The sequence below is a fragment of the Tupaia chinensis genome, unplaced genomic scaffold (assembly GCF_000334495.1).
Source record: "Tupaia chinensis unplaced genomic scaffold, TupChi_1.0 Scaffold143876_1, whole genome shotgun sequence".
Taxonomy (NCBI): domain Eukaryota; kingdom Metazoa; phylum Chordata; class Mammalia; order Scandentia; family Tupaiidae; genus Tupaia; species Tupaia belangeri.
The window spans coordinates 240,798-258,485 of NW_006203727.1; the positions used below are offsets into that span (position 1 = coordinate 240,798).

General features: G+C 38.7%; 1 protein-coding gene across 1 annotated transcript in view; it reads right to left on the reverse strand.

Moving 5' to 3' along the window:
• The window catches only part of LOC102498892 (uncharacterized), a 225,222-nt gene extending 207,549 nt beyond the window's left edge, over positions 1-17,673 (reverse strand). Inside the window, exon 1 of the mRNA XM_006165294.3 lies at positions 17,439-17,673. Within this exon, the coding sequence (XP_006165356.1) occupies positions 17,439-17,640 (202 nt within the window). The 5' untranslated portion in view covers positions 17,641-17,673. The remainder of the gene's footprint in view (positions 1-17,438) is intronic.
• Positions 17,674-17,688: the final 15 nt, after the last annotated feature.

Genomic DNA, 17,688 nt, shown 5'->3' on the forward strand with positions numbered 1-17,688 from the left:
ATTTTAATAAAAGAATAGAAAGTAGACACTTGAACAGATATTTACAAACCAATGCCCAGAGCAATATTATTCACAATAGCCAAAAATTAAAAACAACCAATGTGTCAACCAAAAGATAAATGGATAAACAAAGTGCCCTATATGTACAACACAGTATTATTTGGCCACAAAAAGGAATGAAATTTTGACAGTTGCTACAAGAATTGATTGGACCCTGAAGACATTAGTAAATAAACCAGACACAGAAGATCAAGTGTTACTTACATGAAGTACCTAACTTAGACAAGTTAAGAGACACAGAAATAAGAATAGAGGTTACCAGCTTTTGGTGAAAGGAAAAAAGAGTCACTGTTTAATGAATTACAGAACTTTTGTTGGAGATGATAAAAAAGGTTTGGGTATAGACAGTGGTGACGGCTATACAACATTGTGAATGTATATAAAGGTTAAAATGAAAATTTCCTATGTATATTTTACTGTCTTTTTTTGTTGTTATAGGGCACATGCACTCGCCAGACAGACAGACAGAAAGCAAGAAATCACCCTCAGGGGGGATGGCCACGCCGTAATCTCTTCTCCTCCATTCTCCTCTCAGGATCTTGGGCACGCACACACACACACACACACACACACACACACACCCGGCATGAGTTTATAAGCCACCAGGTCCGGGACTCAAACTGTGACCAACTACATGGGAGTCCAGCGACACAGCCATTAAGCTAACTGCTGCTCCCCTATTTTACTGTCATTTTTAAAAGAATTATTGCAAAATAATTTAATGGTTATCTTGTATCCTCACTTTTATTCCTGTAGGTCACCAAAGGAGAACCTGATATCTGTTCTTACATGGCTCTGAAAAGAGGCAGAGAAGCTAGAATAAGACATAATTGCTGGAGGGCGGGAGCTTCATTTCTGGTGGCAGAGTCTGGCAAGGGGTGGCAGGTATGATGTCTGGCCCTAAAGGTGGCAAGAAGCCCCTAAAAATACCCAAGAAACAAGCCAAAAGAGATAGATAAAGAAGATAAGGCTTTCAAGTAGAAACAAAAAGAGGTGTAGCAGAAGCTCAGAGCTAAAAGCAAACGTGGTAGGGAAGGGTCCACAGACACAGGTGGATTAAGAAACCTGGCAAGAAGTAAGGTATTCCTTGTGCCTGACCAGTGGCGACCCATGATTCCCTTCCGATTATGAACCTGGATAATACAGATAGGGTCATCATTCAAGAAAAGAAATTACTGGCATGGGACTCAGATAGTGACACTCACACTTTACTAAGATTCTTTAAGAGTCACTAACCTTTCAAGATTAATTACCTCCTGGGTGACTCACCACTCAGCAGGCTAAAGCCATATGCAAGGATCAAGTTCAATTCCTAGCTCACTCTAAAAAGCCAACCACCAGGGCCAGCAAGTGGTGTAGTGATTAAGGCACTGGATTCCCACATGGCTGACTACGGCCTGAGTCCAGACCCAGAGGGCTGAAAATCACACTGGGAACATGTACATGCATGCCCAAAACCCCAGGAGGAGACTGTAGAAGGGAATGCAATGTGGTCATCTGCGTATTTTTCTAGGCAAAAATGCGTCATAAATTTTCCAACAACCCAATATATACTGTAAGACTACAGTTAAATTGCAGTTTCAGGACCCAATTTGGGGGCTATTCTTGTGGTTTTAATAATTAAGGGAGTCAGACCACATGGCCAATGGCACAGTTCAACTCCTGGACTTAGCAGCTTGAGAAACACACAGGATATGTGCCCCAAATCCCAAAAGGAAGGAGAAATGGGGAATGAGTGCAGCATGACCATGCCTCATTGCGGGCATTTTCTCTCTCCTCCTCTTCCTCTCTCTACCTCTCTGTCTCTCCCTGGCAAGTGTGCATATCCTCTACCATATTAAAAATGAAAACAATAGGCCCTGTTAGGGGTGCTGTCTCCAGCTCGTGAAATAAACTTTTTAAAAGTAAATCTTAATGTCTATGAAAAGAGAAACTACTATGAAGTTTTTATGAAACTAGAAAATATTAAAGGCAGAGTCATTGTTTCAAACATTGAAATGTCTCTTTGGTTAGTTAGTGGCTAACAAACTGGCCATTTTTTAAAAATCCATCCACTGATAGAGACTAATCACCACTTACACAAAACTGACCCATTTCAAAATAGGAACATGCACTAGAAAGGCCTTGGGGGGAACCAGCAGTTGGCATAATGACTATGTCGCTGGACTCCCATGTAGTCGACCGTGGTTTGAGTCCTGGACTTGGTGGTTTAAACTCTTGCCGGGTGCATGTGCGTGCGTGCCCAAGATCCCAAGAGGAGAGTAGAGGAGAAAGGATTTCAGCGTGGCCACCCCCACCAGGGGGTGATTTCTCGCTTTCTGTCTCTCTCTCTCTTTATGGCAAGCGCACGTGTCCTATAGCAAAAACCTCTCCAAAAAAAAAAAAAGTAGAAAGGCCTTGCAGTTCCCCACTGTGAAGCAGTCATGAAATTTTAAAATACACACACAAATGTTCATAACCAAGTCTGAGGGAACTGTGGAGGGAAATCTGGAATGTGGATGTGCTATATTTTAGCAAACTAGAGTGCAAAGCTGCAGACTACAGCCAGGCCATGGGATGTTTATGCTTGTAGTTACTGCCCTGGACACAGTGCAAATTCTGTTTATTGGAGGCAATTATTACATAAAGATATGACAGTGAAAACTGTTCAGTTACAAGAACAAACTGAAAAAAAAGACAATGAGAGTAATCTTTACCTTTTCCCATGTATCCTTTAGACCAAATCTAATTTATAGATCAATTTATTTTTTGAGAGATATTTTTGTTATAGGGCACAGGCACTTGCCTAAGAGACAGACAGAAAGCGAGAAATCACCCTCCAGGGGAATGGCCACACCACAATCCCTTTTCCTCCATCCTTCTCTCGGGATTTTTGGCATGCACGCACACACACCTGGTGTGAGTTTCAAGCCACCAGGTCCAGGACTCAGACAGTGATTGGCCAACTGTTCCAGAGTCCAGTGCCCCAACTACCACATACCTGGTGGCCCCTATAGATGAACTCTTAATAACAATGTTGTCATCTATAGCAATTTCATGTTTTCATGAACTAAATTAATACAATATTTAAGAATTACAAATGACTTTTACTGAGCTCAAAAAGATAACATGTCTAGTAATTTCATATACTTCAAAAACAAAAAATATTGCTATGCTTTCCCATTACATTACATCCTTCACACATCTCTATTATTTAGTATTTTCTTACAGAGAAGAGACTTATATATTATATTCTGACCCAATTTAACTCAAAATTTCCTACAATCTCTAGAGGATGGTTAACCGGATATGAGACTTTCTTTCATTTTACTTTTAAACTGCTCTAAATCATTGGTAAAAGTTTTATTTTGCTCCTTTCTGTTGGCTCCTTTCTGACTTAACAGGGAAAAAGTATGCTTATGTATTGCATGCTAAACCAAACAGCCAGCTGATAAAAGAAAATTTGGTTAACTAGTTAGTGGTCTGTAAAATATGATTTTTCAGAGTCTAATTCCTAGTCCTGTCCTTTTTGTTCTGAATATTTTAAATTATTTTAATCATTAGTGATGGTTCTTGTTGCCATTCCTTGAATTTGGCTTTGTATGACATTGTAAAAAACTTCGTCAGAGCACACCTAAACTAATCCCATGCTCTAAAACACACTCATTAACACAGAACTATAAGAAAAATCCACCTTAATCGCTCATCCAGCCAAAATTAGATAAGTCTACATTCAAATCATGTTCAAAAGAACTTTCATGGATGTCAATTTCTTCTTAATACTCTGTAGAAGGAGGGCGTATACTACTGAGATGAAAGCTTCCAACTCTGTGCATCTTGAAGTACCTAAAATATTAAGTTGTCTGTTGGGTCATTTCAGTTGGAGCGTCTTACATAATGTAATATAAATAAGGCCATGGCCATAGATTTGACCCTTACAGACCAATGGTACTCCTACCCGCCACTCACTCATTTGGAAATATGCCATTAATCAAGAGATGCGCCACCAGAAAAACAACTCAGTTTCTAAAGGACAGTCTTAAAAGCAATAGAACTCTAAAGGTATTTAGTATGTGCTAACTAATGTTTAAAGTATTACATGCAATTTATGTAAAAGGATTTCAATATATTGAAAGTAGCAACAGAGCAGAACTTAAAATTACTGGCCAAATTTTAATATACTAGTGGTAGAAACTGCTTTCCAGGAAGGTTACACCAAACTGACACAAAATCTCAGGTCTTCAAAAATATTTCATACTCTTGGGGACCAGCAGTTAGTGTAATGGCTATGTCACTGGACTCCCATGTAGTTGACCGAGGTTCACGTCCCGGACTCGGTGGCTTAAAACTCACGCCGGGCGCGTGTGCGTGTGCCCAAGATCCCTAGAGGAGAATGGAGGAGAAGGGATTGTGGCGTGGCCATCCCCCCTGGGGGGTGATTTCTCGCTTTCTCTCTGTCTTTCTCGGTCTGCCGGTTGCATGCAACCTATAGCTAAAATCTCTCCAAAAAAAAAAAAAAATTTTCATACTCTTCTAGGAATTCTGCACAAGGAAAGTCAGAAGTTCAGTTCAAAGACTTGTTCACAAAGGCAATCAGTAAATTTAACAAAGAAATTCTGAAAAATGTTATGTCAAAAATGTCAAAAATAGAATAGTTGAACACATTGTTAGTCATTAAGAAATTATATTTTTATATTATAAAGCCAATAATAATCAATGTGATACTGGCACATAAATAAAAAAGATCAAAAGGGACCAGCAGTTAGTGTAATGGCTATGTCGCTAGACTCCCATGTAGTCAACCATGGTTCGAGTCCCGGGCCGGGCGGCTTAAAACTCACACCAGGCATGTGTGCGTGCATGCCCAAGATCCCAACAGGAGAATGGAGGACAAGGGATTGAGGTGTGGCTATCCCCCCTGGGGGGTGATTTCTCGCTTTCTGTCTCTCTGTCTCTGTCTAGCGAGCGCATGCGCCCTATAGCAAAAACCTCTCCAAAAAAAGAAAAACAAATAGATCAAAAGAGCAAAAAAGAAAATCTTGAAATAAACCAAAATACACATGGCAATCTAATATAGCATAGAGGAATCATTTTAAATTAGTGGGGGAAAGATGGCTTATTCAACAAATGGTGTTACAACAACTAAGAAGGCATCATTTTAAAAATAAAATTGAATCTATATCTCATAGTTTATACCAGGATGAATTCCAAATAGATCGAAGATTTAAATGCAAAAATGAAATAATAAAACTACTACATTAACCATGAGGGAAGTATTTTATAACCTCAATAGAAAAGGCCATTCCAACTATGACATGCGTGAGGAGTTCAATAAGTTGATGAAAAATTGGAATTAAAGTATGAGTTTATAGAGACCAGCAGATGATGTAGTGATTACATCACTGGACTCCCTAGCAGTCAAGTGTGGTTTGAGTCCGGGACCTGGAAGCTTAAAACTCATGTTGTGTGCATGTGCTTGCATATCCAAGATCCCGAGAGAAGAATGGAGATTTCTCACTTTCTGTCTGTCTGTCTCTCTCAGCACCCATTGTACAGCAAAAATCTCTCAAAAAAAAAAGAGGTGAGAGCGACCCCCAACCGACCAAAGCCTGCACGCCGCTGCATCCCCGGCATCCAGCGCCTATTTCCCGCCGCCGTGGCCACCATGCCCAAGAGAAAGGCTGAAGGGGATGCTAAAGGAGATAAAACCAAGGTGAAGGATGAACCACAGAGAAGATCTGCGAAGTTTTCTGCGAAACCTGCACCTCCAAAGCCAGAGCCCAAGCCTAAAAAGGCCCCTGCAAAGAAGGGAGAGAAGGTGCACAAAGGAAAAAAGGGAAAAGCTGATGCTGGCAAGGATGGGAATAACCGTGCAGAAAATGGAGATGCTAACACAGACCAGGTGCAGAAAGCTGAAGGTGCTGGAGATGTCAAGTGAAGTGCGTACATTTTTGATAACTGTGTACTTCTGGTGACTGTACAGTTTGAAATACTATTTTTTATCAAGTTTTATAAAAATACAGAATTTTGTTTTACCTTTTTTTTTTTAAGCTATGTTGTTAGCACACAGAACACTTCACTGTTGTTTTTTGGGGAAGGGGGATTTGTCACTAATAGAATGTCTCTGAAGCTGGATTGATTTGGACAACATCTTTCCCTTCTAATTTTGAGAGACTTCCTCTTGACTCCCAAGAGGAGGGATTCCCTAACACGCACAGCCACCTTGGCGCAGATGCCTGGTGGTGTGGAAAACTTAACATTTGCTTTCATGTCCTCTCCCTCTCTGCCTTCAGCACAGACTTAACTCCCTTACACCAGAGACCTGTGGGGACCTGACCACAGAAAATTGGTTATACCAGTATGTCAGGCAATCCGGACTTTCCAATGACATTGAGGTGGCATCCTTCAAAAGAGCAGCAGTTCCGTTTCTGTATTGTTGGATCTTCAGGTTAATAATTCTGCCATTTTCATTTCCCGAAAGTCAGGGTCAGCTTGTGAAAAGTTGTTAAACAACATGCTAAATGTGAAACATCAACCCTCACTCTAAACTTTCCCTGTTCAGAGCATCAAAGGAAGACTTCACTGGGTTTTATAGTGGCTTTCTGATTTGGGTAGTCCATTGAAGAAGGGAGTTTGAAGTTGTTGTATACTGTTAACAATTGTCTGCCCATGTCCTGCCTGAAATACCATGATTGTTTATGAAAAGTATCTTTAATAAACCTGGATACAGTTTGGCTTGGAAAACAACAACAAAAGGTATGAGTCTATTTTGGTACAAAGCATTTCTTTAAATTCATGTGCAGTTTTTTTCATAATATGAATTTTATGTGAACTTCTTGAAGACTGTGGTAAAATCAAAAAGCTATGAAAGAAAAATCTGATACATTCAACTGCATAAGGATAATTTCTTCATGGGGTTTGGGGGAAACATCATAAGAAAAACCAAAACACAAATGAAAATACTGGCAACTCATTACAGATAAAAGGTTCTTCCCTTAATATACAAAGAATTCTTACAAATCATTAAGAAAACCCATTTAAAAATGGGCAAAAGATATGTACAGTTTATTTTTTTAAGATCTATTTAATTTTAATTATTATTATTCCTCAATTTGACCAGAGAGACAGAGACAGAAAGGAAGAGGGAGAAAACAAACTACCAGGTCCAGGATTTCAGTCATGTTTGGCAATATGAGACTCCAGTGCCTTAACCACCATTGGCTGGTCCCAATATGTACAATTTATAGAAAAAGATATATTTAGTTGGCACTTAAACATGAAAGATTGTACAGTCGCATCTGAGTAAGAGATATAAAATTTGAAACTAAAGCACTATTTTTCAGGGCTGGCAGGTGGAGTGGTGGTTAAGGATGCTGGACTCCCACATGGCTGACTGCGGTCTGAGTCCTGGACCTGGGGGGTTGCTTTCTAACTTTCTCTCTCTCCCTCTTTCCGTCTTTCTTTCTCTCTCTCTCTCTCTCTCTCTCTCTCTCATATCAAATTAAAAATTAATTAATTAATTAAATAATTTTTTTTAAGTGCTACTTTTCCCTTTTAGATTGTCAGGTTCAGAATTTGATAACTTTGTGTGAGAGGAGACAGGCACTCACCTACACTGCTGGTGATATATAAATATTTACAGCCCCCAAAGAGGGCAATTTCAAAAATTATAAATACTACCCATACCTTCAACCAATGAATTCTAATTCTATAAAGGTTTTTTAATAAATACATTGATATACAGGTAAAATTGCTTATATTCAAGATTACTCACTGGATATCATTTGTAACACCACCACTTGGGAATGATTAAATGAATTATGATTCATTCAGGCATTATACAGTCATAAAAGGAATAAGGAACCTTTTCACAAACTAAGAGGAAATTTTAACATATATGGGGGGTTTAGAAGGAAGAATAATTTAAGGTACAGAAGTACAAATTAAATCAATTATTTTTTTTTTAATTGCCAGAGGGCACATGCACCTGGGAGGGGGAGGGAGGAAGGGGGAGAGAGAGAGAGAGAGAGAGGGAGGGAGGGAGAGAGATTCCCCCATGGGAAATGGTCATGCTGCAATCCATTCTCCTCCATTGATGCCCCTGCACCTGTCAGGATTTTGGGAACACACACATATGAACCTGGCATGTTTCTCAAGCCACCAGGTCCAGGACATAAACCATGCAAATGTCTGTGTGAGATCCAAACACCTTCACCATGCCACTGGTTGACCCATATTTTTTGTTTGTTTTGTTTTTGTGAGCAGCTGGGACAAGGATTTGAATCATGGTCAGCTATGTGGAATCTAGCTCCCTCTGTACAGCACTCAACCACTAAACTAAAGGGCTGGAAAAAATGCAAAAATCTATGATACAATTGAGATATAAATAATAAACTGACTGGGGATCCCCGACTTCCCACCAACTTTCTTTGCAGGATTGATCCAGTCCTTTCATTACCCTCACAAAAACATAACCCTGCACTTTTTAAACTAAACTTGATATACCCCATTTAGGGCACAGTTTTTTTAATCTATCTATCTATCTATCTATCTATCTATCCATCTATCTATCTATCTAGAATTGCTTCCATGTGTATAAAACAGGTATGGAAGAATACATAAGAATTTTGAAAATGTATTTATTCTGTGAAAGGGACAATGAGTACCTGCCAAATGATGGAGTGAAGAGGTAGAAAGGAGAGGTGACAGATCTCCTGAAATATCTTTTTTATTTTTTAAACTGTGAAAGACAGGAATATTTGAAAAGAATTGTAAATGTTTTCAACATGAGAAAATACACTGTTAGGAGAAAAAAATCAGGATACAAAATAAATATGCAGGATATCAAACATATACAAAAACTACAATAATACACAGAAATGAACAGAACAAAATATAATATTAGAATAACAGCCACTGTGAGGAGCAGAATTACAAGTGATTTTAATTTCTTTGGATTTTCCTAAAATTGAAATTCTTTACATAAAGCACAGATTATACTTATAAGCAGAAAAAAAAGGGTATTAATTTTTAATGATATGAATCAGAGAGGACAAAAAAAGGGGGGGGGATAGAACAGTAGCAGGCATCATCCAGGATTCTAAGCATGAACAGGTTTTTACATATGAAACATTGAATTTCCTTAAAATGTTACTTCCAATCACAACATAAAGAATTTAAGAAAACACAAATTTAAAAAAACCCAATCTGTATGCTGGTCTACCTCTTAAGGATCACTATGAGATAATAATTCATCCTCCCACTTTGTGGATGTTTTGTCCATTTCTTGTTTTCTGTTACCTAGGTAATGGTACTTCCAGCATTTCCTTAAAGACTGTGAAACTAAGGATCTGGTATTTCTCACTGTTGAGTTTTCCTGACCTTCAGCTTTGAGAGGCCATCTCCCTAAGGGAAAGTAGTTAAGATCTAGATGCTAAATCAGGAGGCTAAGGAATCTGAGGTTAAGAGTTCCAATCCTGACAAACTGTGGTATTTGCCTCCAATTTTGGGAATAAGCTAAATTTCCTGAGCCACTGTATTTAAGATTGTTTTGAAAAATCCTTGGGACTACTAACTTTAAAGTTTTCTTTTAACTTTCACACTACTCTTCTGAATTTTGTTTTCTTGCCTTATGTTAAATGCTTTCCTCTCTAATTTTCATTCTCCCAGTCAGTATCTTGTAAGTATTACCAATCCCTTAGACCCAAGGAAGTAGGTGAGAGGTCCTTTAGAAAGCCTACTGTAAGTGACACTATGTGAATAGAACTTGAGCAATGCTGAAGACCTTAACAAAAATGCAATCAGGATCTGAAGTGGATCCTTACAGTGAAGTAGATGAATACAACTAATTAATGTAATGAACATTTGGTATAGGAAGGTAAAACCCAGACTTCTAATAGTTAAACTCAGCTACAGAGATAAAGAAGATGATAACTTCTGCATCATAGTCTAGCAAATGAAGTTCTGTTATGCCTTCCAGGGTTCATTTTATTTCTTCTTTTAACTGTACACTCACTGACCATGCACTGGGCCTCAGGACTTCTCTCTTCCCTTCTCTTTGTGCATGGTCTACTGCTTGACGGCTGCCTTCTCACTAGAAAACTAACTACATTTAATTTGTAGAGTTCTGTACCTATTGGCCTTGAGAAGTATTTGGTAGCCTTTGGGAAGAAAGGTGTTTTTATAAACATCAGAGAGAAATTATTCCTCTGCCAAGAAAGAGTGAAGCAATCAGTAGTGCCCTCAGCACACTTCAAACTCCTCCTCCTGGTTAACAAGACCAAACACCTCTCTAGTTACTTGAAAGTTTCTCCAATGGGGAGGGACAAAGGCACAAACAGCAGAATTTTTTCTGGATTAACTCAAGTCATTAGTTGAATGCGTTTTCATGGTTCATCTACTTAAAAGATGATCAAATCACCTTGTGTATTGAAGAAAGCAACTATAAAGAACAGTTAAATCTACCCTCTGCTTCAACTTACCTTATCCTCTTCTTTTTTTTTTTTCCTTTTCTTAAAGAAAGAAATTTTTGTGTGTGCTCACCAGAAAGACAAAGAGACAGAAAGCAAAAAAATCACTCCCCAAGGGGAATGGTCACAATGCAAATCCTTCTCCTCCATTCTCCTCCTCCTCTCAGGATTTTGGCCATGCATGCACACACGCCTGACATGAGTTTTAGCTGCTGGGTCCGGGACTCAACCACAGTTGACTATGTGGGAGTTCAGTGATATTACAGTTATGCTATCTGTTGGTCCCACCTTACCCTCTTTCAATAAAATAAAGTGTTAGGAACAACTGCCTTGCCACCATTTTTTTAGGAATCTCAGGAAAGCCTACTTTCTCTGTCATGTGAATCCCTTTTCTTTTATTTGGCAAATCGTAGAAATTTATTTCATTAAACGTAACAGGACACAACTGTATGTCATGTTTAAAATTATGTGCACTGAATTTTATTATTTCAGAAAGATAAGGGCAAGCCTTATAAACAAAAATATTATCAAATAGGGAACCAGCAGTTAGCATAATGGCTATGTCGCTAGACTCCCACGTAGTCGACCGCGGTTCACGTCCCGGACCTGGTGGCTTAAAACTCACGACAGGTGCGTGTGCGTGCGTGCCCAAGATCCCGAGAGGAGAATGGAGGAGAAGGGATTGCGGCATGACCATCCCCCGTGGGGGGTAATTTCTCGCTTTCTGTCTGTCTCTCTCTGTCTGGCGAGCGTATGCGCCCTATAGTGAAAAAACCTCTCAAAGAAAAAAAAATATTATCAAATAAACTGGGGGACTGTAGAACTTCGCATTATTTGTGTCAAATAAATTGTACCAATTCTCAATTCCATATCTAAAATTCCTAAATCAAGAATACTTGAAAACCAAAGTATTTTTCATAACTTCTCTGGCAGTAATAACCAACCTACAGTGACATAAGGCTATTTATAGTCCTTATACACTTACTGTGGACATTCGTTTGTTTAACTGCAGAAATATTAACGTGACTGAACCTTGGCTTTTACTCCAGACTCCACTAAGGGTTTATGTTACTACACATATACTGTACTCATTTTCTAAAATCAAAACACTTTAAATTCTGAAACACTCTAGCCAAGTTTGAGAAAATAGTTTGTAAATATATAATTCTATTTTTCAAAAATATTTCTATTATTTAAAAATAAAATAGCAAAAAACCAATATCCTAGAGAGTGGGGAAATGCTGAAATAGTATAAAGGAAATTATTCATCATCTATGAACATTAATAGAACATACAATTTAAATGATATGAACTTTCTCTCAAAGGAAGAAAAAAATAATATATCCCTACACATTCCTAAAAGTTTTGTCTGATTTCAATAAAGAACAGTCTACTTTAAATGCATATAAAATGTATATGGAAATTAATGTGTCAACATTCAAACCTAGGCTATACCCTCTCAGGATTGAAATAAAGTTTAAGACTCCAAGAGTTTCTAAAATATTACTATTCTTTTGTAATGCCTCAATGAACATATCTGAGGAGATTAAAACATATAAGGAACATGAACATATCTGGGGATGTATATGGTAAACATTCACTGGTTTTCTTCTAGCATTCAATTAGCTGGAACACATAAAACTTTTCTTTTTGGATAAACTTCATTGATCTAGACAACAGGGTACAAATTTAAGACATGTAAGAATGTGTGATTCACTAAGAATATTCAGAGTTAATTATATTAAGAACATTCTGTATAAGGCCAGGGAGTTAGTCATTTCTAATTCAAACTGGACCAAAGTGAAACAACTTCCTGGATGTTAATGATTGCAACATTTTAAGTAAATATGGAGACATCAGACACATATTCTCTAGAAATACAATGAAACATATCTCATCCTTTGTTTAAATTAATAAAGCCTATGTACTATCCTATACTGCAACTAGATCAAACTTCTGTTTCATCAGCTAATACCTAGTTCATGAAAAATTCTTAGCAAAAATCTCATTTTCACATTTTTAGAATTATCTGGTTCTGTATGCAGTATGATTAATTCCCTTTTTGTTTGCTGAAATAGCAGCAGTCTTTAGAAATTTTTCAAGGAGGTCCTTATGTCATCAATAAACAATGAGCTATAAACCAGCTGAATTATAATAATCATGCTATTCATTTTATTAACTGAACATTTTACATAAGTCCTGCTGATCTAGTTAATACCTAAAAGTACAAGATTTCTTGTTAACCCTTTTAGTATGCTAACTATATCTCCCCTCTAACTCTCAGCCATGCCCACGCAAACAAACCTGTTTGTTGCACTGACTGGTGCAGCCCTCTACTGCAGGGAGTCCTAGAGACTGCTACCTTAAATTTCTCCCTAAGAGTGTCCACACTCACTGTCCCTTCATGGTAAAGTAGTTAATTTTAATGTTCTCATTGTTTACCAGTAAGAGCAGACAGTGAGGCTGGCTTTGCCGCTCCCGTTTCCTTTTGCTAGGCTGCTGAGCTTTTTCAGCCAATTGACTTTGCTTTGAGGCTATAAATATCTGAAAAATGTTCTGCATTTGATGCTCTTGGATTCTGCATCCATATTTAGCTGTTTGTGGCATGCCTTTGTTTAAGCTACTCTACCACCCCTGCGATCAGTCAGGTTCAGATCTAAATGGTCAAGGGACAGATGGATCAACATTCGACAAGACACTGACTATTTAGCAAGTCACCCATCTGCTGGACACTGTGACAATGAAGGGAATGGCAAGATAGGTATAAAGATAAATAAGACTGACTCCCCAGTGTGAAAAACGTTATACTCTTGACAGGGTATGGGCACAACTTATGATACTGAAATGAAACATTTTACAACTAAAAGAAGATGAAAGGTAGGGTGGCAAAAGTATTATCTCTTAGCTGTGTTTTAAAGATGTATATTTGTGTTCAAAATATACATCTATCTATTATAAAGCTCAGGACATATTCCAAAAAAGTTTTCCAAATCATGGCAATACACAAATTTCTGAATATAATTGTTATCAACCAGAGTCAAATCAGTTAAAAGCAAACTCAAAACACTGATCAGTTTTCAAATTTTAAGACACAAACTAATAAAATAGTATTTGTAAAAGTTTCTGTTAAGATATTCGAAGAGGGGAAGGGGCTTTAGGGAGGACAAGTCAATGGCAATGATGGTTAAGGTGACTGGATCTCACATAATCAATAGCATGGTTCAAGTCCTAGACCCAGCAGCTTAGAAAACATGTCAGGCCCAAAATGTGTATTACCCAAAATACCAGCGGAGGATGGAAGAGAAGGGCCATGTCCCTGGGGTGTGGCCATGTCCCTGGGGTGCTTCTTCATTCTCTCTCTCTCTCTCATTTTCTCTCTGTCTCTGTCTCTGTCTCTCCAGTGAGCACACTCAATGACAAATTAAAAAATAAATTTAAAAAATCTATTCAGGGCAAGGGGTTACTTTTGCTGATGTTCATCTGCATTTCAAATGAAGTACATGTACACTGCAGAAGATGTGAACCATTGCCAGAAGCTGTCAGCACTTAATACAACTCCTCTTTCTATCTTATCTTTTTTTCTAAGTTTGTTTATTTCCCCAATGAGAAAGAGAGAGATGTCCCCAACAGTATCTTCACACCATGATCCACCCCTAGCCTCTGTCAGCCCCAGATGAAAAAGTTTAGGGATACAACCCTGGAACCCTTTCATGTAGGTCAAGCTCACAGTGCACTGCTTTAGCACTGTGCCACCATCAGGTCCCTACATCCATCTTTTAAAAACCCGCATGGCTAGGTTAGGTCTCAAAACTGCACAAACAAGACCTGAGCAATATCTCCATCCCCGTTTTCCTATCTTGTGAAAACATTCCAAACAAATACACATCTGCTTTCAACATTCCTTCTTTTAAAACTCAGTTCACTTGCCCTTTGATGAAATGAGCTCTCTGGAATCCTCAGACAATAATGATTTAAAAGCATTAAGTTAAAGACCTGCTTGATGCCAGTCTGCAAGAGTCAAGATGGAATCTGTAGGCCAAACTGTAGGTAAAACCATGGAACAAGCCAAAGAAACAGACAACTTTAAAGTTAAAAGGGACCACAGATACCAGTCCAGATCCCACATTTATGCAGAAACCTAGAGCCTGGTGAGTAAAACTATGTGCCCAACCTTAGACAATGACCTGTGGCAATGCCAGAATGAAAATCCAGATTCTTAACCCCAGCTGCATACTCTAGACCGTGTTCCCAAACTCTGGATTTCTTTAAAATGTGTTAGAGTACAGTCAACATCCCTTTAAGTTGTGTGGAAGAACCTACATGACCCAAGACAACCTGAGGTTTTGAACACAAAACAGACAAGAAACAAGAAAAGCAAACAAAAGACTATTAACAGTATTCTCCAAACTGTTTTTCTACATTCTATTAATTTTACTACAAAGTTTTTCAGTCATATGAAAGGCAATTTTAACTACATAGCCAAAGGCACTTGGACAGTTTTGGAATATTTACATCAAACTAAAGACAACAAAGCAGTATCCAGGATAAGCTGCCTGAGAGGAAGGAAAGTAGCAGTATTAAACAGTAAATAAAAACAACTTTTGGTTCATTGATAGGGAAGACAAAAAAAGGTTGTAGTGCAGTTGAAAATCTGTAACTTGGCACAGAAATGCACAGTATGTATGTTTCTATGTGTATGCTAAAAAAAAAATTACATACTTAACATACACACATCCCTCAATTAGTCCAGTTACATATTTCATACAGAGGGGACCAGCAGTTAGTGTAATGGCTATGTTGCTGGACTCCCATGTAGTCGATCGCGGTTCAAGTCCCGGACCCGGTGGCTTAAACTCACACTGGGTGCGTGTGCATGAGTATCCAAGATCCCGAGAGGAGAATGGAGAAGGGACTGTGGTGTGCCCATCCTTCCTGGGGGGTGTTTTCTCGCTTTTTATCTCTCAGTCTCTCTCTGTCTTTCTGGAGAGCGCATGCACCCTAATAGCAAAAACTTCTCAAAAAAAAAAAAAAAAAAAAGAACATATTTCATGCAGAAACCTAGATCTAGGGAGTTAAAACTACTTGCACAAAGTTAAGACAACCAATTTGTGATATAAAGTCAAGAGTAAAAACCCTCTTTGCAACTCCCAGCTATATACTCTAGACAAAGTTCCCAATATCTGGATTTCTTTAAAACACACACATCACAAATTAAGTCGTAGAAATGGAAGTACAAGAACATATATTCAAATGGGTTACATGCAAAGAATGAGAATTAACACTAGGTCTCAAAAACCCAGACAATACTGGACACTGAAATACTGCATTATCATATACACACATTTATACAGTAACAAGACCCTATCTCTATCATCATATTAAAAAAAAAAAAAGTAATGTCAAAGAACAGGAAGACAGAACATGCCATAACACAATATACTCTAATTCATAACTCATTTTTCCCATTATCATCAACCTTTAATATAAGTGAACAGCTAAATGGGATTAGCAGGTGAACGGAAAATCACGCACCAAAGTTCCTCATCTAATCTGTTGAGAATGAACTAGATGACTGCATCACCTCTCATTCCTTTGCTTTAATTCTTCCAGTTAAATAGATTAACATCAAGAAACACCATTAACACTGGGCAAAACACAAAGTGGTACATGAGTAAATCCTTGAGAAAAATTGGTTATAAAAAGAACTGTTGAATTTTTACCATTGAAAGGGCCATGCGAGATTAATTAATCCAATCTATTCATTTTAGAGATGAGGAATCAGAGTCCAAAAAAGTGGCCTGGTCTGTCCTAAATCACACAGTCACTTAATGGCAGAATGAAGGCACAAACCCAGATCTTTGGACCCCTAGTTTTATGATCCTTCTGAAATGGACATGAAGTCTTCAAACCAAACGAACTATTCAGAAAGACAATGTCTAAATCTTGGTCACTCTTGACTAGTAAACATAGACCTTGTTCAGAAAGATGAAAGAAGACATAATGTACTTGCTCACTACAGGCTTAGATGCACATGACTGCAGAATAACCTTGTCTCCTGATGTTTGATCGCAGGTGCTTCAAATTTGCCATTTTATATTCCACCACATCGCTAATGTCTTTTGTGGTGGTGTGACCTAAGTGATGAACATTGTGTCTGTTCAATATTTTGGAAAGCCACAGCTTAGTCCTGAATGCCCAGCTATAAATCTTTGGGCTATGAGTTTTAAAACCAACATGGTTTTAATGCTGCCACAAGCCTCACCCTAATAGAATCTCATCATTCAGCCTTAATTAAAGAGGTGGTTACAAGGAATGCAGAAAGGGAAAGTTTTACTGCGTTCATCACTTTGAACCTGCTGAGTGGCAACCCAGTCACGTTACAATGAGAACCAGAAACAACAGTGCAATAGGAAAGAATCCACACTCGTTCTAAGAGTGCGATTCAGGAAGAGGTTATAGATTAATCTGTTCCCAGCAAATAAATACTTCTAGTTTAGATTTTTTTCTAAATTTCATTCATTAGTTTATCCTCTGCTGAGGTTTGTATTTTTCTTTTATAATATCTGGGTTTCTAATCTTGCCTCATTCAATAAGAGAAAGAGAGGGAAAACCCATTCATTTGATTTTATGGCATTTTCCATCATATGAAGATCGGCTGGCAGTTACCTTGAAATAATCACCTAAGACTAATGTCTAGATAGCCCAATTCTACCTTAGACTTTACTGCAGGTGCCTGAAGAAGTCCAAACACCACACTGAGTCACATCTCTTCTAGATTCTAGTCTGAAAAACTTGTCAGAAACGCACCCCCAAAACAAATGAGGGAAGCTGACCCTGGATGAATGGGGATAGGGAATCGGTCTGCGACCAAGGAATGAATTACAGCCTAAACCGAGAAACACCCGCCCCTAAGACGGCCTGGGTCCTTACCGTACACCCGGACCCAGCTCTGTTGCTGGCACACGGACTCCAGAAGGATTCGATCCAACATGCCACCGGCCACGGCCCCGCTGACGGGAACAACCGCGTCCAGCTCCTCCGGGGGCAGCGGCGAGTCGGACTCCAGCCCCGGGAACATCTCCGGCCAGGACAGCGCCTCGGCGGCTCCTCCGGACGACGGCGAGAGCTCCATGGTGCCCCGGAGGGACGCGGCGGCGGGGCGGGCGCGCAGCTCCGCGCC